Source organism: Cottoperca gobio, chromosome 7 (assembly GCF_900634415.1).
Source record: "Cottoperca gobio chromosome 7, fCotGob3.1, whole genome shotgun sequence".
Classification (NCBI taxonomy): domain Eukaryota; kingdom Metazoa; phylum Chordata; class Actinopteri; order Perciformes; family Bovichtidae; genus Cottoperca; species Cottoperca gobio.
In genome coordinates, this window is record NC_041361.1 from 3,014,181 (window position 1) to 3,037,838 (window position 23,658).

General features: G+C 40.0%; 1 protein-coding gene across 4 annotated transcripts in view; it reads right to left on the reverse strand.

Annotated features, from left to right (window-relative positions):
- Positions 1 to 411: 411 nt before the first annotated feature.
- LOC115010866 (arf-GAP with coiled-coil, ANK repeat and PH domain-containing protein 3-like) overlaps positions 412 to 23,658 on the reverse strand; it is a 59,873-nt gene continuing 36,626 nt past the window's right edge. The window contains exons 6-25 of one of the 4 annotated variants that reach the window (XM_029435726.1): positions 23,363 to 23,546; positions 22,081 to 22,125; positions 21,869 to 21,964; positions 21,306 to 21,380; positions 19,271 to 19,282; positions 14,593 to 14,705; positions 13,895 to 13,946; positions 13,456 to 13,556; positions 11,642 to 11,753; positions 10,854 to 11,062; positions 9,421 to 9,490; positions 8,895 to 8,989; positions 8,579 to 8,796; positions 8,162 to 8,248; positions 7,825 to 7,923; positions 7,034 to 7,248; positions 6,638 to 6,747; positions 5,628 to 5,738; positions 5,472 to 5,533; positions 412 to 1,375 (exon numbers count right to left, since the gene is read on the reverse strand). In XM_029435726.1, the coding sequence (XP_029291586.1) occupies positions 1,269 to 1,375; positions 5,472 to 5,533; positions 5,628 to 5,738; positions 6,638 to 6,747; positions 7,034 to 7,248; positions 7,825 to 7,923; positions 8,162 to 8,248; positions 8,579 to 8,796; positions 8,895 to 8,989; positions 9,421 to 9,490; positions 10,854 to 11,062; positions 11,642 to 11,753; positions 13,456 to 13,556; positions 13,895 to 13,946; positions 14,593 to 14,705; positions 19,271 to 19,282; positions 21,306 to 21,380; positions 21,869 to 21,964; positions 22,081 to 22,125; positions 23,363 to 23,546 (2,173 nt within the window). In that variant the 3' untranslated portion in view covers positions 412 to 1,268. Of the gene's footprint in view, positions 5,534 to 5,627; positions 5,739 to 6,637; positions 6,748 to 7,033; positions 7,249 to 7,824; positions 7,924 to 8,161; positions 8,252 to 8,578; positions 8,797 to 8,894; positions 8,990 to 9,420; positions 9,491 to 10,853; positions 11,063 to 11,641; positions 11,754 to 13,455; positions 13,557 to 13,894; positions 13,947 to 14,592; positions 14,706 to 19,270; positions 19,283 to 21,305; positions 21,381 to 21,868; positions 21,965 to 22,080; positions 22,126 to 23,362; positions 23,547 to 23,658 lie in introns of all 4 variants that reach the window. The other 3 variants (XM_029435727.1, XM_029435724.1, XM_029435728.1) reach the window with 3 other exon arrangements.

A 23,658-nucleotide genomic window follows, 5' to 3' on the forward strand; every position in this document is an offset into this window, starting at 1 on the left:
GTAGCCCAATTCTTATTTTTATTAAATTCATATTCTTATTTCTCTGTGTTGAGTAAGATATAAGATATATATCAATGTTATATCAATAATAATAATAATAATAATAATAATAATAATAATAATAATAAAGATTGTCTGTGATTTCACTCATTATTTATACACTGGTCCACCTATTTTAAGACATTTCTATTTTATTTATTTGGGGTTAGGTTTAATATAATAAATATAATAAATCTGGAAAATTATAATCCAACTAAAACATTTGATCAACTAGTGTTCTACTACTTCTCATGCAGGATGCCAGGTTTACTAGCTGATCTCATATTTCAACACAAGGGGGCTCTGTTGTTTTAGCTACATGGAGATACAGATATGTGGCCAAACTTAACAGATAACTCTGAATGCATTATGTGTAAACGCAGACAATGTTTATTTTTCTTTCATCTTTCATGTGCATTCCTGTTCATTCAGATATATTAGCATTTTTGCTTCTACAGCATGTATACAGTAACATAAGCACTGTATTTCATAGTGGTACTGCAAAGTACAATTAAACAAAATGTTACAAAGACTACACCAGCATAGTCAATGTAAAAAAAACAACATTTCATAACAAAACAAACACCACATAATACTGCGACTTCAAGGTTGTTGATGATAACTGATGATATGAAACTCTTTATCCATACAACAAAGCTAAATTCAAGTTTAAGTATGAAATATAATGGGAGTAAATGCATGCATTACACACACTTAAAACATTCCTTCGATGAATGTTGATCAGAATAATGAAACTGATGCAGCAAACAAATGACTTATACCACAAAACAAACACAGCAAATAAACAAAACAAGTGCTTGGCATTTCATCCAAAAGGTTTCATCTAACGCTGTACAAAAGCAATGCTTTATTTATTCATAAAAGCATTTAAGAGGAAAAGACCAGCAAATCCTCATTTCAAAAATAAAATGTTGATCTAAGAACAGCACAAGACTCCTGCAGATATAACGCAGCTATTGTAATTGATGATAATGAACTACAGCTTTAAAACAATGCCATGGTTTCTTCACTTTAATGCACTTAAAATGTGAATTTCCCCCGTGGAATAAAACAGACTGGGTAACTGATTTGATAACATATGATCCTTTTATATCAGGTTTACTTGTGATGCTGATCTGATACAACCCCACTTGTGATTATACTGTATATGGAAAGTGGCTGTTGCACTTTTCAAGTACATGTTTTTTGTTCCTCCGCTCACTGCCGGACTACCTGAAGGAGTGTCGGAAGTGCACACTCCTTCGTTTCAGCTTCTCCGGGTTGTGGGATGCCATGTGGGAAAATTCTCGGAAGATGTCGAGGTACGTGGCGTCTCCTGATGAAGAAAACAACGGGGAAATAATGTTGAAAATGATGCCAATTGAGCACTTTTGGACAGTCGAAACATCTTTCATATGAATACAAGCAACGAGGGGAAACAGAAAGCAGAGGAGCGCTGTGTAAGAAAAAGCCCAATGAATGGAACAGGCTGAGGCTCCATGAAGCTCTTTCAACTTTACAAATCCTGAGCTTTTACTTTAGTCGTGGCCATGGTAACCGCTGAATAACAAAAGCAGTTGAACTCTTTTGTGTCCCATGAGAGCTCCCAGGCTTGGCTAATTAAAAAAAAAGAAAAGGGGGGGAATGAACATTCCTGACTTTCCCTGTTTATGTGATGTGTGAGAAAGAGAAGGAGAGATCAAGTCTCATAGTAGATATGGCTTCTTTATCTTAAACCCTGCATTTAATACTAAAAAATACATAAGTGTACATGGTTTTAAGCAGATATAACGGTCCCAGGCAATCTAACTAAAGAAAAACCACAGGGGAAATAGTAATAATAATGTGTTACTGCTGCTAATATATGCATATATTAAAATGGATTTAGTGGAACCTACTTTTTTTCAAGATCAAGAGCAAAGTTTCAACGTCTTAAATGCGGTTTTAATAAAATGTTGTGAAATCCCCCCCAGGGGATCAATAAAGTTTTATCTTCATTGATAAGATTACATCATATTTTACTTGTTTATTGTATTTTGTAATATTAATTAGAATCTGTAAAGAAAATAGTAAATAAAATTCTCAAAGAAATGTAGTGGAGTGATTTCAAAGGCAAATGCTGAACTTTTCTCCACTACATGTTTGAAAATGTTATTAATAAAGTGTTATTTAAACCAATCAATAATATATATACACATATATATATGCACTGCTTATAAATATTAAAAATTAAAAAATCTCTGCATATTCAAACTTGTTATTGATATTCTCTTTTACACAATAAATATGTTATAATGTCTTGCTGTGAACATCAGAGATGTTTATTATTAGTGCACCAGCAGTGCTTGATGTTAGAAGTTTGTTAATGCTGTTAGACGTAGTGAAAGGTTGTCAAAGCAAAGAAGCAAGAAGCAAGAAGCAAAGGGAGAAGTTAGGTTTTAGTCACATCTTCCATTTATTTCATGTTAGAAGACACGGAGGGGTTATTGATCAAAACCAAACATAGGTAGCAGTCAGTGTTAATATGCACAGGTATATTCAGAGACTCACGCTCTCTTACAATATTCAAAGAAATTGTACAGTTAACAGTCAGAGACAGAAAAAAATACAAGAAAGTTAAAAATTGCATGTTAGAAGCAAGCAGTTAAAGTGTTAATAGTTTTTAGTTTATATACACAACAGTCAGCAGACACATCGTACTGTACAACACGTAATCCTTCAATGGCTTGATGCAAATCATCGCTTGGTCAGTGATGACATCATCTGGTAAAATCACTTTTGTAAGCTACCACACAAAGTACTGCACGCAATAAGAAAAGGCTGGATTTTCAAAGTGCTTTGAATCTACCACTGACGAGCGAGAAGGGGAAGTGAGCTGATCTTTCCGTCGCCGCTGCATCCTTTAAAAAAATATATAAATAATTAATTGACCTGTGTGTGTGTGTGTGTCTTGGCAAAGTTAGGGACTGTCTGAAAATGATTGGGGGTTAAGGGTCCGAAAAGAGGGTTATGTATTTGTTTTCTTTTTGCTGATACACGTCTTTAAAAATCCATTACTTTCAATGGAACCAGAGCATTTGGTGGATTCACTATCGAGCTGCGGGAGTAAACGGCACAGTTCAGAGAACATAGAGAGAAGCTCAGTGAGCTAGTGTGACTATCTGCGCCTAGCTTGTTAGCGGTTAGCTCTCCCTTGCCACCAGGAGGAGGGGAGAGGGTCCAAATTAAATATGAATAACTCTGGGCAGGGTCTTACTTTCTTAACCACCGGAATCATTTCCACACAGTCCCTTTGGAAATTGTAAAAGAATCAAAAAACGAAACACTTGCTGGCACTCTGAAAAACCGTCTGTTGTCTTTGGTTTGAACTAAACCCCAACAGTCCATAGCATCTGTTAAAGACAAGCAACATCTTTGGGGAGTATTTTTGCTTTAGTGAGCCACCGAGGGAGTCAAACCAAAAGTACTCGTCATTTTAGAGAATAAACGGGACGATTAAATACAGTTTTGTGCATCAGCCAGTCTGCCGTGTTCATTGTCATCAATCTTTTTGAGCTAACCAGCCAATGGAAGACCGTGGGAGAGGGGTGTTTAGTCTGTTTGCATCCATTGAATGTCATTCCATGCACTATTGTCAGGATTTGGCAGTATATAATATGGACATCAACATTATTCAACAATATTAAATGTCAAATATTCACATACACTGGGCACAGAAGTAAACAAAAGCAACAGGGTTTAGGAATATCTGGGCAACAGCCACCCATGCATTATAAACAAAGAACAAATCTAATATCGGCCTAATCGTGATACATTAAAACACCATGAACAAACATTTGAACATAGAAATACTGTGTATACAGTAATACATGTTAGTTTCGTGTGATTTATCACCGTAGTTAGTCCTGCAGAACGACTCAGAGGTTATATATAACTGTCACTTTCTCACGATGAGAATATAATACTGCCGCTATGCGTGTGTGAGTGCTCAGCAAAATAAGATCTAACAAAATATATCCAGCTTAAAAAAATACCATCTGCATTGTTGTTAAACATAATACAAAAAAATACAGATTATATGTACTGAAATAATCATTGCACTATTGCTCTGGACGCATAAATAAAAACAAAACCATTCAAACTTATTCCCAAAAAAATGTAAAAATGAAAAAGAGCAAAAACTAAAAAATAACTGTTGGTAAGAAAAAGTGCATAATTTCGCTTTTAATTAAACATAAAAGCTTTTGCTTCAGTCTCTCGATCACTACACTAATGATTCTTCTTCTGTCCCCTCACAACAACAAGAGCTCCACCTCCATCGTATCAGACGCGCACGGACAACAGCTCGCAGTTAGCTGACCGTGAACAGGCAAAGTTGAATTGTCTGCACCGTCCTGTACGTGGCATTATTACCATCTGCGCTACAAATACTGTGTGGAGTCACCAAGTGGGACCAGCTGCTGGTTCCAGAAGTAACCTTTCCCATTCTGTCATTTCTTGTCAATTCATTCTTTAAGTTTGAATTATCTCTACTTTGTTTCTGAGAAATCCTAATTTTGTCCATCCTTTATAACAGACGACTCTAAATACTACAATACCCATGAGCCCAAAAGTGCTCAAGAAATAAAAGTGAGCTAAACATCTGAATTAAAGTGTGATTTGATGTTTTCTTGCGTAGTTTACTTTGACCCAAAAAGTGTTTATGTACACAGGTTTGTGGCCTATTTTCTTTTTCATGCAGTCTTTAATCTTCTGTACTGATGATGGAGAGTTTCATGCTGATCCGAGCTGCAGAAGCGCTCACGTAACTATGTGTATGGGGAAAAATGAATGGGACTTTTACAAACCAGAAGGAAGAGGCGCACGAAATAGCTCCTTAAGAATTAGCGCTACGATAACAACTCAAGTCACATAATGAAAAGTTGTTCCCAAAATACACTGCGGGTGGCTGTATTTGGCCGTGTATTGATTGACAGCAGTGCCGCAGGATCATTTTTGTTTTAAAGTGGCTAACCCTTCTCTGGCAGTGATTTCTCAACTCTGCTTCGATTGTGAGCTTTGGCAAAAGTCAGTCGATCAAATGTGACATCATTGAAAAAGGAGGTTAATACTGAGTTCTTGTGGGATCCTGAGCGAGGAGCTGACTGCTGTGGTCTAAAGTCAGCAGACTGTGCTGGGGGGGGAGGAACACTCGAATGATTGTGATGTAGAGAAGAAGTTAATCTGATGGTGAGGAAACAAGCTTTAAGGCCCCCCCCGACATGTCTCTCTCTCAGTCAGTCACACGTCTACTGGCACCCCCTGCACTGGCTCTACACTGTAGTGTAAAACTGACTGGACTTGATTCTAGCACTCTGCTATAGTGAGACAGATAAACTCCTGAATGCATTTCTTATACTGTTGCTCTGTGGGGCTGCTGATTGGGTAATGACCTGGCTGTCCAAAGGGTCCCTCCGACTCCCGCATCTCCTCGTTCATCCTGGCCAGACGCAGCCTGAAGGAAAGAAGGAACGGGTGTTCAAAATTCATCAAAGCTGGAGATAAAAAATTTAAAAAAGCATAGAATTGATGTGTATAAATGAACATACAGTGTGACTATGTCTGCATTGGCTTGCTGTACTGCTATACTCAAAGGGTCCTGGCCATCCTCATCCCCGTCGTTCTGTGTAGCTCCCCGTTTCAGGAATAAACACACCTGCCTGAAGATACGAGAGAAACTTAAATCAATCACAGCAAACACACATCCAATCAGATCCTTCGCAAAGTTCTTGGCTAAACACGTTTTTTTTTTATATATATTTTAATATATATATTTATATACATATTTTTTTATATATATATATATATATATATATATATATATATATATATATATATATATATATATATATATATATATATATATATATATATATATATATATATATATATATATATATATATATATATCTCTCTCTCTAAGGGTATATAAAACAGAATTGACAATAGAAGTAAAAGAAGTGGGAATAGAAAGTCAGAATTACAAGGCAGAGTGTGATTAGTAGCAACAAAGTCAGCAAGGTATAATAACGCACAATTTAAAATCAAAATTAATTCAGATTAAGGCATTATAATTATTAAATCAAGTGTGAAGGGTGGCAGACTATGACTCATAAGACAGGTCTGCACCGCGCCATGAGAACGTTACAGCATTATATACAGAGTATTTCTTGCATGAAGCCCATTCTGGCTAAGGGCCGGGAAATATATCGATATTATATCAATAATGTGATCTGATATCGTATCCTGGTTTTAAAAGCTGCATTACATTAAAGCGATGTCATTTTCTGAACTTACCACAGTGTTCTAGCTGTTGTAGTTTTAGTCATTATATCCACATTACAGATGATTATTTATAAAAAACCTCATTGTGTAAATATTTTTGAGAATGCACCGACAGTCAACCCTCCAATATCGATATCGAGGAATTTGGTAAAACATATTGTGATATTTCATTTTCTTCTTTTCGCCTTGAATAAAGCTCGTTTTACTGAAATGAAAAGGAAACGATGTGAGACGCAGCTCGCAGTAAACAGCTACTTCCTGCCTCGTGACTCACCCCGTGTGTCCCAGATATGTGGCATGATGCAGCGGGCCCCTCCCTCTGGCGTCCCGCTGGTTGACGTCAGCAGCGTTCTGGAGCAGGAACTCGCAGGCGATCAGTGAACCCTATAATAAAGTAACAACACCAGTTTGCTTGACGCTGACAACAAAAGATTGATTTCTATAGGGGGGGGGGGGGGGTAAAAGAAAGATACTGGATCCAAACATTTCCCATAGTGCAGCTTGGCTTGAGAGCACAGCATCTTTCAGCACATGACACTCTGTCCGACTGGTACAAGCTAAGAAACTGCTAACAGGTTGAGAATGGCTCTTAACTGATCTTCATGCCTTTAAGACAGACTGATGCTTCCTATGTGACTCGATTCTGGCGCCGCTCAGTCGTCCGACTCACCCCGATCACGGCCTGTATGAGGGGCGTCTTTCCTTCGTCCTCTTCGTTGACCAAATTGACGTCCCCCCCGTGGGCTAGTGCTTCAGCCATGACGGGCAGGTTGCGGGCTTTCGAGGCTTTGCAGAGCAGCGCTCCGGGATGAAGAACCCTGATGTCCTCCGGGTCGGACGTCTCCGGCTCAGCTTCACCACTCGAGTCCTCCGACACCTCACACTCTGAGGATAAGAGTTCATGTGACATTCATTTCACACTGTAATACCTAATATACCTAATACCTCTGCTACACTTTGTTTTCCTGTTTATAAAATAATTCTTTAACAATGCAAATATACAATTTAACAGCAATGTTTATTAAATCAAACAGATGTATAGGAAAATATATATAAAAGCAAATATAACATGCCATCGGTCAATATAAATAAAAAGAAAGTAACTTAAGTAAAAACATTAAATTGATAGCAGAGCATATTTATATTTATGAATGTAAAACAATGCAACACATATAATGACATCGAGTAGAAAATACAGTTTAACCTACAAAATTAAATAAAAACCCATTTTTTATATATAATGTTTGTGGGAGTCCTTTTTCTCTAGCATATTACTAATATTAATATGCTTATTGAAATACAATATCCTATTGAAATAGGGCATGGGCCTTCAAAAGAGGGTTTAAAGCACACTTTTTCCCATAGGCGAGTCAGCTACATCAGGAGAAGGAACATCTAAAACAGAAGTGGATATAAAAACCCTTCATAGCCATCTGTTACACATTCCTCCACTGGACTCACCCTCCGTGACGCTGTCCACCACTGAGCCAAACACCAGGATGTCCGTGCTGCCATCTGTGCTGCCTCCCAACCCGCTGTCACTGCTTAGGCCTGCCGGACCGGGAGACGCCAGAACAAGGACACATTAGTTACCGCTGTCTCTTTCTGGCTCATCGGTATTGTTTAAAAAAAAACAAGGCACAGAATCAAGCGAGCAAAAATAAACAGAGACTAGCACAGACACACGAGCTTCAAGCATCTAATTGTATATAGTTAAAGGCTTAAGTATCTTGTAAACAGGGAAGACATTGCCATGAATACATTTGGAGCAGACTGTCAAATTAGGGGAGTCGCTTACTTCGAGGCCCGGATCCTGTGTCAAAGTAGGAGAAGAGAGAGTCCAGCTCATCGGGACAGAACAGGGAGTCTCGTCTGAACTTAGCAGCTGCTGTAAGACAAACAGGCAACTCGGTGAGAACACCAAAGACAAGGGGTTTTGTCTAATATAAATGGAGCGCAGTTGTTGGACCGCCGAGCCCAAGTGTGTGCCTCTCACGTCTCAACATTAGCACTGCTGTTGGGAAGGTAGTCTCTCCCTCCTCAACCCTCATTCAATTGTCCCTCACAGTTTGAAAACCTCTGATCCATACCAATATAAATGATAACACCAAGGCTAACATGTACAAACCCATCTTAAATAAAAACCTAAGAACCACATCACTAGAAAGCTCCGTTCCCGACAGACTTCCATCCAGACAGAGATCCGCTGAAGTACCTGAGGAGAGGGTGGACGGGGAGATGCTTCCGGGGTCTTGTCGGTATCTTCGCCGTGTTTTAGGAACCGTGGTGGCACTGTTGTGTCTCCGACACTTCTTCACGCTCCACCGCCGCTCCGACTTCCTCTCTCCGTTGATGAGTATCTCTGTGGAGCCCAGCTTCTTCAGGAATTTCTTCTCCACGTACTTTGCTTTAATCCAAGCCTCCTTCTCCTGCCTGCGACGCACCACAACAAAAACACACGTGAGACTTGTAGTGCTCAAAACGTCCGGGCTTCATTTGATTTGATTTAGCCAAACGCTATGAAGTCCTACCTGGAACTGGACGGCAGCGGTTTCTTTAGACCTTGTTCTTGGTATGAGCCTTCATAGATGTGGTTGATGACGCTGTTTCCAAGCTCACACATTAACTACGAAGCAAAGACACAGAGACATGACATCAATGGTCTCCTCACTGAGAATAAATTAATTAATTAAAGGAATAGTTCCGACATTTTTGGGAAATATGCTTATTCGCTTTTTTTGCGGAAGATCTGGACACATGGAGCTAAAGCCAGAACACGCTTAGCTTAGCATGAATACTGGAAGGTAGGACAGGTTGAGACAGCTAGCTTGGCTCAGTCCAAAGATAACAATGACTAATTGTTGCTGTTGTTCTTTTACCTTTTACATAGCCAGGCTACCAGTTGTTATGCTAAGCTAAGCTAACTGTCCCCTCGCTGTAGCTTCATACTCAAATAAGCGCATATTCCCAAAATGTCAGACTATTGCTTTATCAATTATGTAATGATTCAACAATGACGGCGTCATTCTTGCCCGAGACAACTGAAACAAACTGTACCTTTAATAATTCTGGTTCCCACGAGTCCAGTGTGAGTGAGCGGACCTTCGAACACTGAACTCCGAGGCTCCTGCAGAATAAAAGATATATTTCATGTTTAAAAAAAAAAAGAAAATAGTGTTTATGTTCTTCTGTCAAACAATGTCGAAGTGTAAATAATATAAGAAAATTGCAATAAAAGTATGAAAAGATTCTATTAAAAAGATCATATGTATAATACTCTTATAGTATTTGTATTGTATGTTGTGATTTTTTTTATAATTCTTGCTTTTATTTTGTATTTAATTTACTCCTATGTTTATGTTATGCACCAATACACCAAAAGCAAAGAAAAGCTACAGGGCAATGAACAGGATTCTGCTTCTAGTTTATATTCTTTTACTAGAAAACACATGAATCATACACTACGGTGACTGTGTAGCTGAGGATCTGACATCACAAGAGTTTCATCCTGAGGGAAATGAGAAGCACCGCTCCTAATGTCATGCAAATAACCGAGTTCCACAGATGAAGCTGTCTGGTATCCAGGCAACGGTGGCGCAAAAGAAAACTGATACTGTGTGTCTCCTTCTCGTCGCCCTGCATTGTAACAAGATGTCTGATCTCACTGTGAGAGGGAACATGAATATTCAACACGTGTGAACACACAGGGACCAGGTTTGTGATTACATCGGCGGTGATAGTTGCAAATGCAAAATAACACACACACACGACTCCCCCCTGAGGGATATTCTTTTCCAACAGGGAGCTAGAAAACGAACATCAGCGAGTGTGACGTAACAGAACACGAGATCTGGACGAGGTCGTTCACCAAGATTCTGGCACCGAATTAAACTATTCAGTGGTTTGTTCACTCGTCTTTCTCTTCTCACTTCACCTCCCTCAATAAAAACCCTCAATCAAAGCCTGACCCAATAAGCAAGTGTGTGTGTGTGTGTGTGTGTGTGTGTAGAGCAGAATGAGCTCGGTGCCTTTAACGGCACAAAGTGAGGTCAAAGTAACAGACAGTTGGCACCACTTCCTGTCTGCAGTGCCAGAACTCAAACAGCAACATTGGCAGAGGTGAAAGAAGTATTCAGATCTTTTTCTTAAAGTCCCCCTCGACTTCAAAATCTGTTTTTTTCCCCTTATTTTACTTTAATGTTTGCGCTTCACTGTGCAAAACGATGCATGTTTGACAGCTAGTTTGTTGTTTCGTGCTCGATTTTGTGACTTTAAGGACGTAAATTACAGATAATAGACTAAACAATATTATTATTATTATTTCGGGGGTGCAGTATGTAAAATCCAAACTCCAGCAATCAGATAAATGTGGTGGAGCAGAAGCATAAATGAGCAGAAAATGGAACTTAAAACTGTACATACGTGCAATACTTTAGTAATTGTACTGCAGTTTTGATTTATCTGAAAGATAGAAATGTTTTTCTGGACACCTGTGGATTCCGGAGCACTCGATACACAGCAGGATGCCCAGGTTGATGGAGGCCCAGCGAGGGTCGGCCTGGCCGCAGTCACAGCACTGCTCGTTCCCCGGCAGACACTGGATCCGCTGCAGGATGGTCTCCCCTCGGGCAATGCGCTCCCGCGGCTCGCTGGCCGAATCGATGCTGCTGGTGGACGGAGAGGCTGTTCTGTCCAGATGCTAAAACGTAAGCACGCGAAAACAAATCCATTTATTAAGATCACAAATAAAAGTCCTGCATAATCCATTCATTGTACGGATTAAACAAACAAGGTAACATGACAATTAGTGAGTTTCAGACGTGCTTATAGCTAGAATTTCTTTTTACACCTTTGGACAGAGCTAGGCTAACTCTTCCCCCTGTTTCCAGTCTTTGTGCTAAGCTAAGCTAAGCTAGTCTAAGCTAAGCTAGGCTAACCAAGTGTTGGCCGTAGCTTCATATTTACCGTTCAGACACGAGAGGGGTATCAATCTTCTCCTCTAACTCCAGGTGGGAAAGCAAATAAGTTTCCCAAAATGTCCAACTGTTCCTTTAATGTTGTAGTTAGTCTTGGTGAAGCTAATGTTATACTTTATGTTTTATACCAGGAGTTTGATCTATAACAATATAGTATCATTTAAAAACTGATCTTTTATTTCAGGTGTAAAAATGTTATCAGCAAAATAACTACACCTCTCAGATAAATGTAGTTAAAGAAGGATTAAGTAGCATAAAATGGAAATACAAGTACCTCATAATTATACTTATACTGTACGTACTTCTATATAGTAGGTGTCGGGGCTCTCTCTGTAGGCAGAGGCAATGCTCGCTTGAACTGCCTGAATCCACGATTGTCTAAGCTTCTCAGACTCAGCTTGAAGCATACAGCTCCTGTAAAACATACAATCAAATTAGTATTACCATAATCATAATGTACCTTCTGCACAGATCTGCATAATCTATTGTGATGTGCTAACTAGGGCTGCAACAAATGCTTATTTTCATTATCGGTTAATCTGCAGATTATTTTCAAGATTAAATATTATAGAACAATCAGCTTCTCAAAGTCGAAGGTGCCTTTAAATGTCTTGTATCGTCAGTCCAAAACCCAAAGATATTCAATTGAATATAATATAAAAAAGAAAAAAGCAGGAATTCTCTATTTGAGAAGCTGAAAACAACATTTTCGGCCATTTATGGCCATTAATCCATTATCAAAACAGTTGGCAATTATTCTTCTGTCAATCAACTAATGAATTAGTCAACTAATCGTTTCAGCTCTAATGCTAAACAAACAATGCATGTAAAAAGAATTGTTTTGACAATAAAACAACTGTAACAATAAAGAACTGTGACTAAAAGCATAACCAAGATGGATGGATGGATGGATGGATGGATGGATGGATGGATGGATGGATGGATAGACGGATAGATAGACGGATAGATAGACGGATAGATGGATAGACGGATGGATGGATAGAGGGATAGATGGATAGATGGATGGATGGATGGGTGGATAGATGGATGGATGGATAGACAGATAGATAGATAGACGGATGGATAGATGGATGGATGGATAGACGGATGGATGGATGGATAGATGGATGGATGGATGGATAGATGGATGGATGGATGGATAGACGGATGGATGGATAGATAGACGGATAGACGGAAAGATGGATGGATAGACGGATGGATGGATGGATGGATAGACGGATGGATGGATAGATAGACGGATAGACGGATGGATGGATGGATAGACGGATGGATGGATAGATAGACGGATAGACGGATGGATGGATGGATGGATAGACGGATGGATGGATGGATAGATGGATGGATGGATGGATAGACGGATGGATGGATAGATAGACGGATAGACGGAAAGATGGATGGATAGACGGATGGATGGATGGATGGATAGACGGATGGATGGATAGATAGACGGATAGACGGATGGATGGATGGATAGACGGATGGATGGATAGATAGACGGATAGACGGATGGATGGATGGATGGATAGACGGATGGATGGATGGATAGACGGATGGATGGATAGACGGATGGATGGAAGGATGGATGGATGGATGGATGGATAGATAGACAGATGGATGGATGGATGGATGGATAGATGGATAGACGGATGGATGGATGGATAGATGGATGGATGGATGGATAGACGGATGGATAGACAGACGGATAGATGGATGGATGGATAGATGGATGGATAGATGGATAGATGGATGGATGGATAGATGGATGGATGGATGGATAGACGGATGGATGAATAGATAGACGGATAGACGGATGGATGGATGGATAGATAGACGGATAGACGGATGGATGGATGGATGGATAGATGGATGGATGGATAGATGGATAGATGGATGGATGGACAGATATCAGTTTAGGGCAAAAAAGACAAAGATAAAGCGCAAATATACAATACGTATCAAATATCAAGCAAATAATAATAATTAAAAAAAGAGCTGCAAGGATTTACTGAAGTACAATTAAATGTGCAATTTAAAGCTTTGACCTGACGCCAGGATGTGTGAACCCGTGTTAATCCATCCAGTACTTAAGTCTTACTTGGAGGGGGAGACGACCTCGAAGCAGAACCTCCTCTCGATGTCCTCACACGGTTTAACGGAGCACAGCCGGAGGTCTTCCACCACCACCGTCAGGGAATCCTGCAAACACACAAGACAACCTATCATTTCTCTGCTCATCAAAAAAAAGCCCCCTAAACACAAAACACAACATGAAACAGCTGTTCCTCCTTGATAAGACATTTATTTCCCCTGACCATTACATATTTACACACACTGATGTCAAGCACAGAACATCGACCTGAAAGCCACCCGGCCGTCTCCAGATCGAGCACTCAGATATCGGAGATGCTGGGTTTCAGTGAAGATTACCACAACGTTGAAAAACATTCAACGCCTCCATTAAAGTTGCACTTAACCTCTAAGAGCCCACGTTACCCCCAGGGGAAAGCTGATAGCTCCAAGATATATGGACTTGCCTTGAGCTTCTTCTGATAGACCAGCTGACTGTTCTGTATGGAGAACCACCGTCTGGAGAGAGAGAGAGAAATCTGTAAAGCTCAGCGTGCAAAGGTGAATCACAAGCATCGAGTGGAATGAGTTTCAACATAACATCGCGTCCATGTGGGATGAATTCATTTCATCGCTTCACCTCACAGCCTCACAAACCCCCCCCCAACCTGCCACAGAGGGACAGAAATTAGGAAAGAAACTGAGAAGAAATAGACGACAAATTATTATAATTCTTATTAATTTTGTATTCTTACGATATATAAATAATATAATAATATAACTACTATATTGTAGTAATATTTTTAAATTATATTCTATATTATTGTATCCATTTCTATTGTATTCCACAGGATTAGACTATTATAAATATGTAGAATTACCTATTAGTTAATGTTTGCAATGACATTCGATCAACTACCACTGGATTAATATAATATTAATACAGTTTATATTGTATCTTTTTAAAGTCATATACCTGATTTCTTTAATTTGATTATTTTATATTTCATTCAATAAAGTCTTATCTTATAGTTTTCGTCAGCACAGTACTGTGTATCGTGTGAAAATGAGTAAATTTCCTCCCTTTTTTTTCCAACCATCAATTAACTGTACATAATATTGTGATATATTACAGTATATAGAGATGTTTTGCCATCTTCGTTACCTGTTCCAGGTCTTAAAGGCATTGCTGGCCCTCTTGAACAAGTAGCCCTCCATCACCACACCGTTCGGGGCGTCCACGTTGAACTCCACCTTAGAGTCGTCATATGAAAAGTCCTGAAAGAGAAAGAGAGACATGAGACTCTGACGTGAACCCTGGCCGTCGTGCAAGCGGCTGACTGTCGGCGGGAAGCTGTCCTAACCTTTTAAATTGTCAAACGGGAAACAAAAAATGCTTTTCTGTAGAGAAGAGGACGCATGTGTGCCGTTCCTGGAATACCAGTAGCATTGGATGTGCACTGTACTGTACATACAGTCCATTAACCGACCGAATCATCAAACACTGTGCGACCATGTAGAAGCTGGTCACGTGTTGGATCCACGTATAGGAGTTACATGCCATCTTCCTGCATGGCACACTGGGGCATTTCGTAATTCAACAGATGCGAGTGTGACGCAAACTATTACATAAACAGAGGGTGATTCATATGAATTAGCCTCCGACCTTTTTCATGACTTACACCGTGACACGTAGCACTTTATTAATTATTAATGCGAGCCAACAGAAAGTGCTGTGCAGGTATTTAGGGCTCAGGACAGAGTCACAAAACATCAGCGTTTGTGAAGGAACGGACAGTACACAGTAGACCCTGAGACTGTCAATAAGCTACATTTCAGAGTTAATATGATATACATTAGGGACAGAACATTAACTTATCCATCATTTAATTTCAACATCACATCCCTGAGAAACGACCAATAGTCAATTTAGGCTAAACGCTTAAAATGCAGAGACATATCAGACACAGTTCTCGACAATATGTCTGCAGGAGTGACCCAAATAAAAACTGATCTTCATTCACTTTCCCCGTTTCATAACAGGCTTTGTGTGTACACGCAGCAGCTCCCAGCCCACCCTAAAACTACTTATTGCATGAGCTCTGCACCATATCATCATTATATCTGGTTTAAATTCCATCACACATGAGAAACACAATGTTTTAGTCATAGATCTTCATCAGGCAAAACACCACATCAATAATCAATATAAACATGCATAAACAAACAACACATATCAGAAACCGCTGAATGCAAATGAAAGGAAAGAGGGTAGAGATAAAGAATTTAAACTATATAGTTAAACTATACAAAAGATTGGATGGGCAATACAAAATAAAATAGAAATTTCAACCAAAAAATTGTAAAAATATCCAAATATCTTCACAACTATGACGGAAAAAAAACATATCTATTAAAAAAATAAAAGGTTGATAGAATCAATTCAGAAACATCAAGTAAAAAGTCTCTTATTTTGTCGACATGACTGCTTTTTCCTATGCACCTACTGCATCCAGCAGTGTGCATTAGATAACACTTATTTTAATATGCACACATACGTCACTGAGCATTACACCTGGGAACTCCAAACATGTTTAGATTTTAATGAGCTGTGCTGAGTGAAAGTAAAAGTAGGACTGAGAGAGATGAAGAGTCTTTTGCAGTGAGTTCCAGCCGTACAACTACTCCTGCTTTACAACAACTACAAGTCTCTCCAGAGTCGTGACAACCGCAAAGATCATCAGACATAACTATAATATGAACTAAAGTGACAAACAGTCAATGTGATGCAAATCAACCCACCGAACTGCGGTCCCAGCGGCAGAAGATCTTCATTTTCAAACGTTTAGTGTGTTCCAGCAACATTGAAAAGTACGGAAAAGGCAAAAAAAATCTAAATATATAAATAACCTCCTGAAGCGCAGATCTCTCAGAGCAGCAGCATGTCTGTCTTCACTCTCTCACAGCAGAGGTTAACGCGTCGTGTCGCAGCAGTGCGGTGCGTAATTCCAACACTGACATGTGTGCACTCCGCTACAACCACCTGCCTGCCGCCCTGTGAGCCTCGGGATTAGGACTATTTACCATACAGCTGCCAATGTATCCGTGGCAGGGTGCTGTGCGAAAACAGTAGACTACACTACGCAGCACTGTAGCTGCTCTCGACCCAAAGACGAGCGTCCGACACTTTGGTGTCCGGGTCTGCTCCAGTTTTACAACTCCCTGAACTACACCTCCCTCTCTGGAGACGGTGGGAGTCTCAGACCCCTCGTTGACCCAGAGGGAATCTATCTGGCAGCTTGCCCAGATCACCAAACAAATACCACTCAAGGCGTGGATTTGCCATCCACACTCTTAACTCACAACTGCAACGCAACTATTGAATCTGTAAGAAGTGCATGCAGCTTACCTCCAGCTGTCAGACGCCTCCCTTTTTTTTGAATACCAAACATAGAAGGCAACACTGAAACAAGATGTGCACTGGGTGGTACTCTGCAATCTCTCAAGCCTACAACAAAGACCATCTATTTTTAATGATGCAACGTCACACAGACAGAAACTGAACATCGGTGAATTATTGAACAAGCAGGGAAACAGAGACTTCCAAACGTTTGGAAGAGAGTTAGCAAATTGTCGTGTGTGTGTGTGTGCGTGTGTGTGTGTGTGTGTGTGTGTGTGTGTGTGTGTGTGTGGAGCGGCAGGGTGACGCAGACAACATGTCCTGATGCTTCATCCACCTGCTGCTGCTGCTACGCAGGTCAACCTGCAGGCTACTGCTGCAGAGATCAAAGGCCAAATAGTGAGCCCAGTTGGTTGCACTGATTATTCAGTCTGCTGTGATGCAGTTTGTTTATCGTCTGCAGGATCCTTCCGTGTCTCATTATCACTGCAAGCTTTCATCTGTTACACGCTGGCTTTGCGCCGTCTTTCCCGAACATACCTGCCTGACATCTGCTGTCCCTTAATAACTGGTCACTGCAAAGTCACTAAAACAAATAAAAAATACTAGACATTGATCATAAGAGACAATAAACAGTCCACAGGACTTCTTTTTGAGCCCCGTTGAGCCACAACAAAACAGCAAAATGACCAAACTGTGGTGAATTAAGAGATTAAACAGCAGTTCTAAGTTCTAACACAGTACGAACAATATGAACAGATCAATGTGGCTGTTTGAGCACGATTGTACTTTTACTTTGGGCACAGTTCTCTCTGTGTTCAGTTGGAGAATAAAGCTTTGTATGATTCCTCTAATGAGCAGTTTGGAGTACGAAAGGGATGTTGAGGATGAGGAGATTGAAAAAGTTTCTTCTTCTGATGACTTCATCTAACGAAGGCCAAATGGCTAAAGCGTCATGTGGTAATGAATTAATGTGTGAACCGTCTACATAGCAAGTGTTGCTCCTCTCCTCCCCCCTGAAAGATTATGATATTTAAACAGAGAGACTAAACTTCTGGGGCAGCTTTTGCTTCTCCACAGGGAATTTCATGGGAAGTTTTGGGAAAAGTCTGCATAATGATACTATAATAGAGTGAGCAATGATTAATGGTAAGTATTTTCGATATTTCGATATTTTTATTTATATATTATTATTTTATATATATATTAATGTGTAGCTAATGTTGTATATTCTAAGTGTGTTGTTTTATATGATAAGTGTCTTTGAGTACCATGAAAAGCGCTCTATAAATATAATTGTATTATTATTAAAATGTATTTTATACGTTCCAACATTACGTATATACATATATTTATGTCCTGGATGTTTACATCTGGGTCGAGTTATATTTAGAGTGTTGTTTTTTTTAGCATGCAGCTGGTGATGTAAACGTAGAAATCTAGACGAGCAGGAGGAGTCCACAGGCTGGAACAGGACTTCTCCATTAACTCTGCAGTTAAAAATGAATGGCTCTGGCATTTAGATGCTTTCCGCTGCGCTGTGCGCCTAGCAGCAGCGGCGGCAGCGGCAGCAGCAGTGGCAGCAGCAGCGGCAGCAGCAGCAGCAGTGGCAGCAGCAGCGGCAGCAGCAGTGACAGTTGGAGCACTTTAACTCCCTTTCTACTCTCCTGATTTTTGCTTGTGCTTCATGTGGGCTGCCCCTTTGCCCTGTGTACGTTTACACAAGGCTTATCGCACATGCTCCATGTGTTGAGGAAGAAAAGGAAGGAGAGAAGAATAGCAAAGTAGGCCATGCTGTTCTAAAAGCAGTGGAGAATAAAGAATACAAATTACAATGACATGCTACAATTTTGTGCATGAATAAATCTGAGATATCTCAGATTCTGAAAGATTACACGTGAATTGTAATGCTTATATTGAGTTAAAACTTACACCGTTATGTCATTATGATAATGCAATAGAGTTAATAGGTATCTGCTGATTCAGGAAACTGCAATTATCCCTTTGCAGTCAGTGGTGGAAGAAGTACTCAGATCTTTTATCAAGTAAAAGTCCCGCATTCAATACCTCACGTAATCGAAGTCCATAAGTATTATATACTAAAAAGTACAATATTTGCTTCCAAAATAAAGTAGCATCAAATTCATAAGTACCTGTAAAAGTAGAAGTACTGTACTTAGTTACTTTAGAGTATCTAAACAGGCCTGCCAGACTAAATCCTGTGTTTCTAATTGTTTCCTATGAATGATTCAGGATGCACTTGAGTCTGCCCTCAAGGCTTTTGGAGTCTGACTACAGCTTGAAGAAAACTTCAAAGGGGGTTTTTTAATGTTCTGCACTAACACTGTGGGCCACGCTGCCCCCGCCCCGCCAACACACTAAACCAAAAGATGTGTTTCAAGTAAAAAGAAAAGAAAGAAAATTCAGACGGAGGAGTTCTCACCTGCATGAGGGTCTGAGAGGAGATGGTGGCATCGGGAACATACGAGCAGAAGGAAAAAAGAAAATAGAGCGTTAGAACCCCCCCCACGAGTAGTTTAGAGTGGGGATAATACAATAATCTTTCAGCTGCAGTGCACCTCCGATGATCCTCCTGCCCACAAAGAAATCACCACCACAATATTTTCATGCCGTGCAGATTTCAATGTGGCTTCAACTCCGTGACCTTGATAATTTACTACTACAGTTCATGTCCCTCGGTGATGGATGGTGCATTAAGCTTCGTGTCTAACAGCTCTGGCAAAAACAGATCAATAACGGGCCCCACATGTGACCCAGCCCTTCCCCGCGGCTCCATCTACAGCCTGGAGGGAGAGCGCTGACCCGGAGCAGTCTGACAGATGGTCACTGATCCCGGGGTACAAGAGGAGCCCAGACACGGACCCGCTGGAAATGAGGCTTTTCTGAATTATTAAATAACAAGATGGCAGACAAGGGAGTGCGCCCTGTATTTATTTATTTGAGCACCAAGAGAAAATATACAGTTTCCAAAACTTTTGACCAGAACATTTCACACATTACACATAATAACAATTCATTCACAGCCTATAAGTACACAAACAGAACTGTGCAGTATTTTAATATTAGTCTCTAATAGTTGGTTATGATCATATTCACTTCAAACTACAGACACAGTCAATAAATTGTCCTATACTTAACTTTACAAGCTCTTATATTAGTCTGGCACTGGCACACATCAGTGTATTCCAAATGCATTTAATAAAACTAATGTGGCAACATACAGTAAGTAAGTATCATATACTACATCATATTAATGGCTCTCTAATGACAAATACAAATTATATTGGCAGTTCATTCAAACCTGTCAGATTCAAACTCAAAAATGAGTTTGGCGTTAAGTTACATTACGTGGAAGGTTTTCCACTGAACATAAGTGTAACAATAAATTGCATTAAACACAACAAAATGATTTTTCCAGGCCTGGTATAGAGCCTATTTGAATCCATCAAATATTTTACATATTTCACTTAAAAACGACAAATGTGAAGTCATGGTGGTGCCAGACAAAAAGTCAGGGGATCACCAAAGTCAGTGGGATTCATCCTCTGGGGAGCGTGCATGTCTGTACAAAACGTCATATCAATCCGATTAATAGTTACTGAGATATGTCAGTCTGGACCAAAGTGGCCATCCATAGTGCACCAAACCATTCCAGTCAGCACTTTACTGGACTAAGAGCACAGCGAGGCTCCTGCTGACACATCAGCACAAACAGTAACGTGCCGACCGTCTGCAGCAGACGACAGTGGGATTAATATCTCGCAAAATCACCTAATACCACCTGATTTTAATGCTTAAATCAATGCCTGGACTTTGTTAGGGGGATTATTCAAACACGTCCCAGCTGCCCAGGTCTAATCCCCCCCCCCTCCAGTCACAACAGATGCTCTGTGCCAAGTGGCAGACTGGACCTCGGAGGTGAGACGTGAGCACATTAACGAACAGCTCAACCTGCCAACCCAACATGCACAAGCAAGATTCTTCAGGGTCAAAAACCTGTATGTGTGTATAACTTTAAACCATCTGAAGTGTGTACATCCTTTGCTTGCAGGGAAATACCAACGATTAACAACCATGAAAGAGACTGCACTCTTGAAGTATCAGGTAACAAATAGGTGGAAGTTGTCCTGAATAATTCCTAAATATATAATTAATTAAATTAGCACAACATGGACCAGATGAGCAGCAGAAAATATATGTATGGATGGATTAACACATTAAAAAGAATATTATTTCAGTTCATTTAATTTATTTTATAGCTGAATTCAACATTGTCCCGTTACGAGTCGATGAACTTCCTGGCTACCGGAGCTGCAGAAGTGACATTGCCTAAAACAAAGACCTTCTAAGGCCTTTAAAACATATTTTAAAGACCTGCATATTTTTGGTATGATTCTTTAAAACTTTAGTTTATTTATTATTTGACCGGTCTAAAAAAAATGTAAAAAGGAACTCACCCTCTGCTGAATGGTTGCATGTTTATGCTCCATTTCCCTCTTCTCCATGGCTGAATCAATCACCAGCTGATCCAGCTGAAGGTGCGTCCACACAGACAAAAAAAAAGAAAAACAAGTTCAGTTTTTCTGCAGAAACATTCAGACATACATCCTGTGAACCTCTGCAGCTTGCATTAACATATAGTATATAGCAGAGCAGGCACTGAAGGGGGATTCAGCTGAGTGCAACACAGACTAAACCTCCAATGACATGTTAGGTCACTGTTTGGTAATGAAGCATCGATTCTCCTGCAGCAGACAACCTGCTGTGACAAACAAGTTAGTGCACAATAACATGTGCACCCAACAGCTAAACACATTATGTTGTGCTATGTATGTTTTATGTACATATGGAACGCCTGTTATTCAGTGCAATACACCCCGATCACATCACAAATCCAACATATCGAATCAAACAAGCGGAAATGCAAATTATACATTACGCAATGGCCTCTTGTCAATATCAAGAGCAGAGCGCCTGAAGTGACAGAACAGCTGATCGCTGATGAAGATGCTTTGCTCACCTCAGCAGCCAGTTTCTTCATGTACGGGTCGATCTCATCCAGCAGGTTGTAGCCTTGTTGGAACAGCGAGTACTGAGCGTGCATGAACGACAGCATCTGGATGTGACAGAGGCAGTTTTCTTTAACATTATGAAGTGCCATAACCCTGCAGGTGACTCTCTTATTGTATGTGGAATATACTATAAAGATGCAAGCTGTCTGCATCGACTTACAGCATCCAGGATCTCAAATTTCTTCTTCGCCTGGAGGACATTGATCTGCAGAGAAGAAGACGGACATGCGTTTCTAAATGTAAATGAATAAATTAGACTGCCTGATTATGATTATGGTGTAAGGATATCCAGAACAATGCACCAAGTTTGACCCCGACAGGCTCTTGAGATTCCAACTCCATCTAGTGGACAATATTTTCCTTTTTCTAACGAACGCCATCAACCTCGATTTGACTAAACTCTGACAAAGACAAGTAAATTTGACTTTTCTTTTCCTGCCACTTTCATGTAATATTGTGCTTTTTTCTCCTCTACATTTTTGTAACATACAAAACGCCTATAGAATATAATGTATTTTAATAATTGATTAAACATTTTAATAAAACAGTAAAATCCTGCTTTCACAATATTGCATAAGTATTAATAATCTTCTGATATATAATTATATATATATATATATATATATATATATATATATATATATATATATAAAATAGTATAACAGTTACAGCAGACACTTTTCTGCATCGAGTACTTTAACTTTTAATACCTCAAGTACATTTTCCTAATTATACTTACATAATAAAGTTAAAGTTAACACTTCCTTGCATTGTCTTTGAGTATAGAGTACTTGTATTACTTTTACTCAAGTAGAGGATCTGAATACAGTAGAAGTGGTAAAAACACACACTGCCACAAACACGCATCGTCCCTCCGGCATTTCCCGAGTTAAAGTCTTTGCATTGTACATCTTAACCGATGCAAAGCTAAATAACATGTTGTGCTACATTTAAGAGGTCACTTGTACGTATAAGCGCGTCTCCCCACAGCGTTGACCTTTTCTGCCTCGAGACACTTTCGATTAAGACTCAAAGGGGTAAGGTGTCTGAGAGCAGTGAGAGAAAGCTGCCAGCAGACACAATGAAGAATGGGAAAGAGGGCACGGCCATCGCAGGGATCGCACTGAATCAGTCTCTTTGTTGCCCCCGCGGAGCAGTCGTGGGAGGGAGGTTACAACTTGTGGACAAAATAAACTGCATGCGGCATATGAACCGAGAGGAGAATGTGTCACACAGGAAGGAGGACGGACGCAGACTTTACGCCGACCGACATTTACTACACATCCAAATGCTAATTTCTTTGTGACACAAACAGATAGAGTGCAGAAAACAGCATTACACAACTACTGTGTAGACGTTTATGTCTCTGTCAGAAGCAATATATGATATCCTGGAATATATATATATAAGGAACAGGGATTAATAGAGTAAATGTCTCTAACCTGTAGTACATAGTCCAGAGCGAGGTGTCGGAAGCACTTGCGAGTGATGCTGAGCGTGCCGGCGGCTTCTTCCACCTCGTGAGGCTTGTTCCTCGGCGCCTGAGCGTTCTTCACCTGCGCTATCTCCAGATCCTCACGCACCCGATCAAAGTGCTTCTTGGTCTCCTTGAACTTCCGAACATCCCTGTAAAACAGAGATGAAGGGAAATTAAAGTGAGTTGACGTAAAACTGGATCACAAAACAAACTACGGCAGAATTACAGATGGTTTGGATACTTCGAGCCTCCACAGGGTCA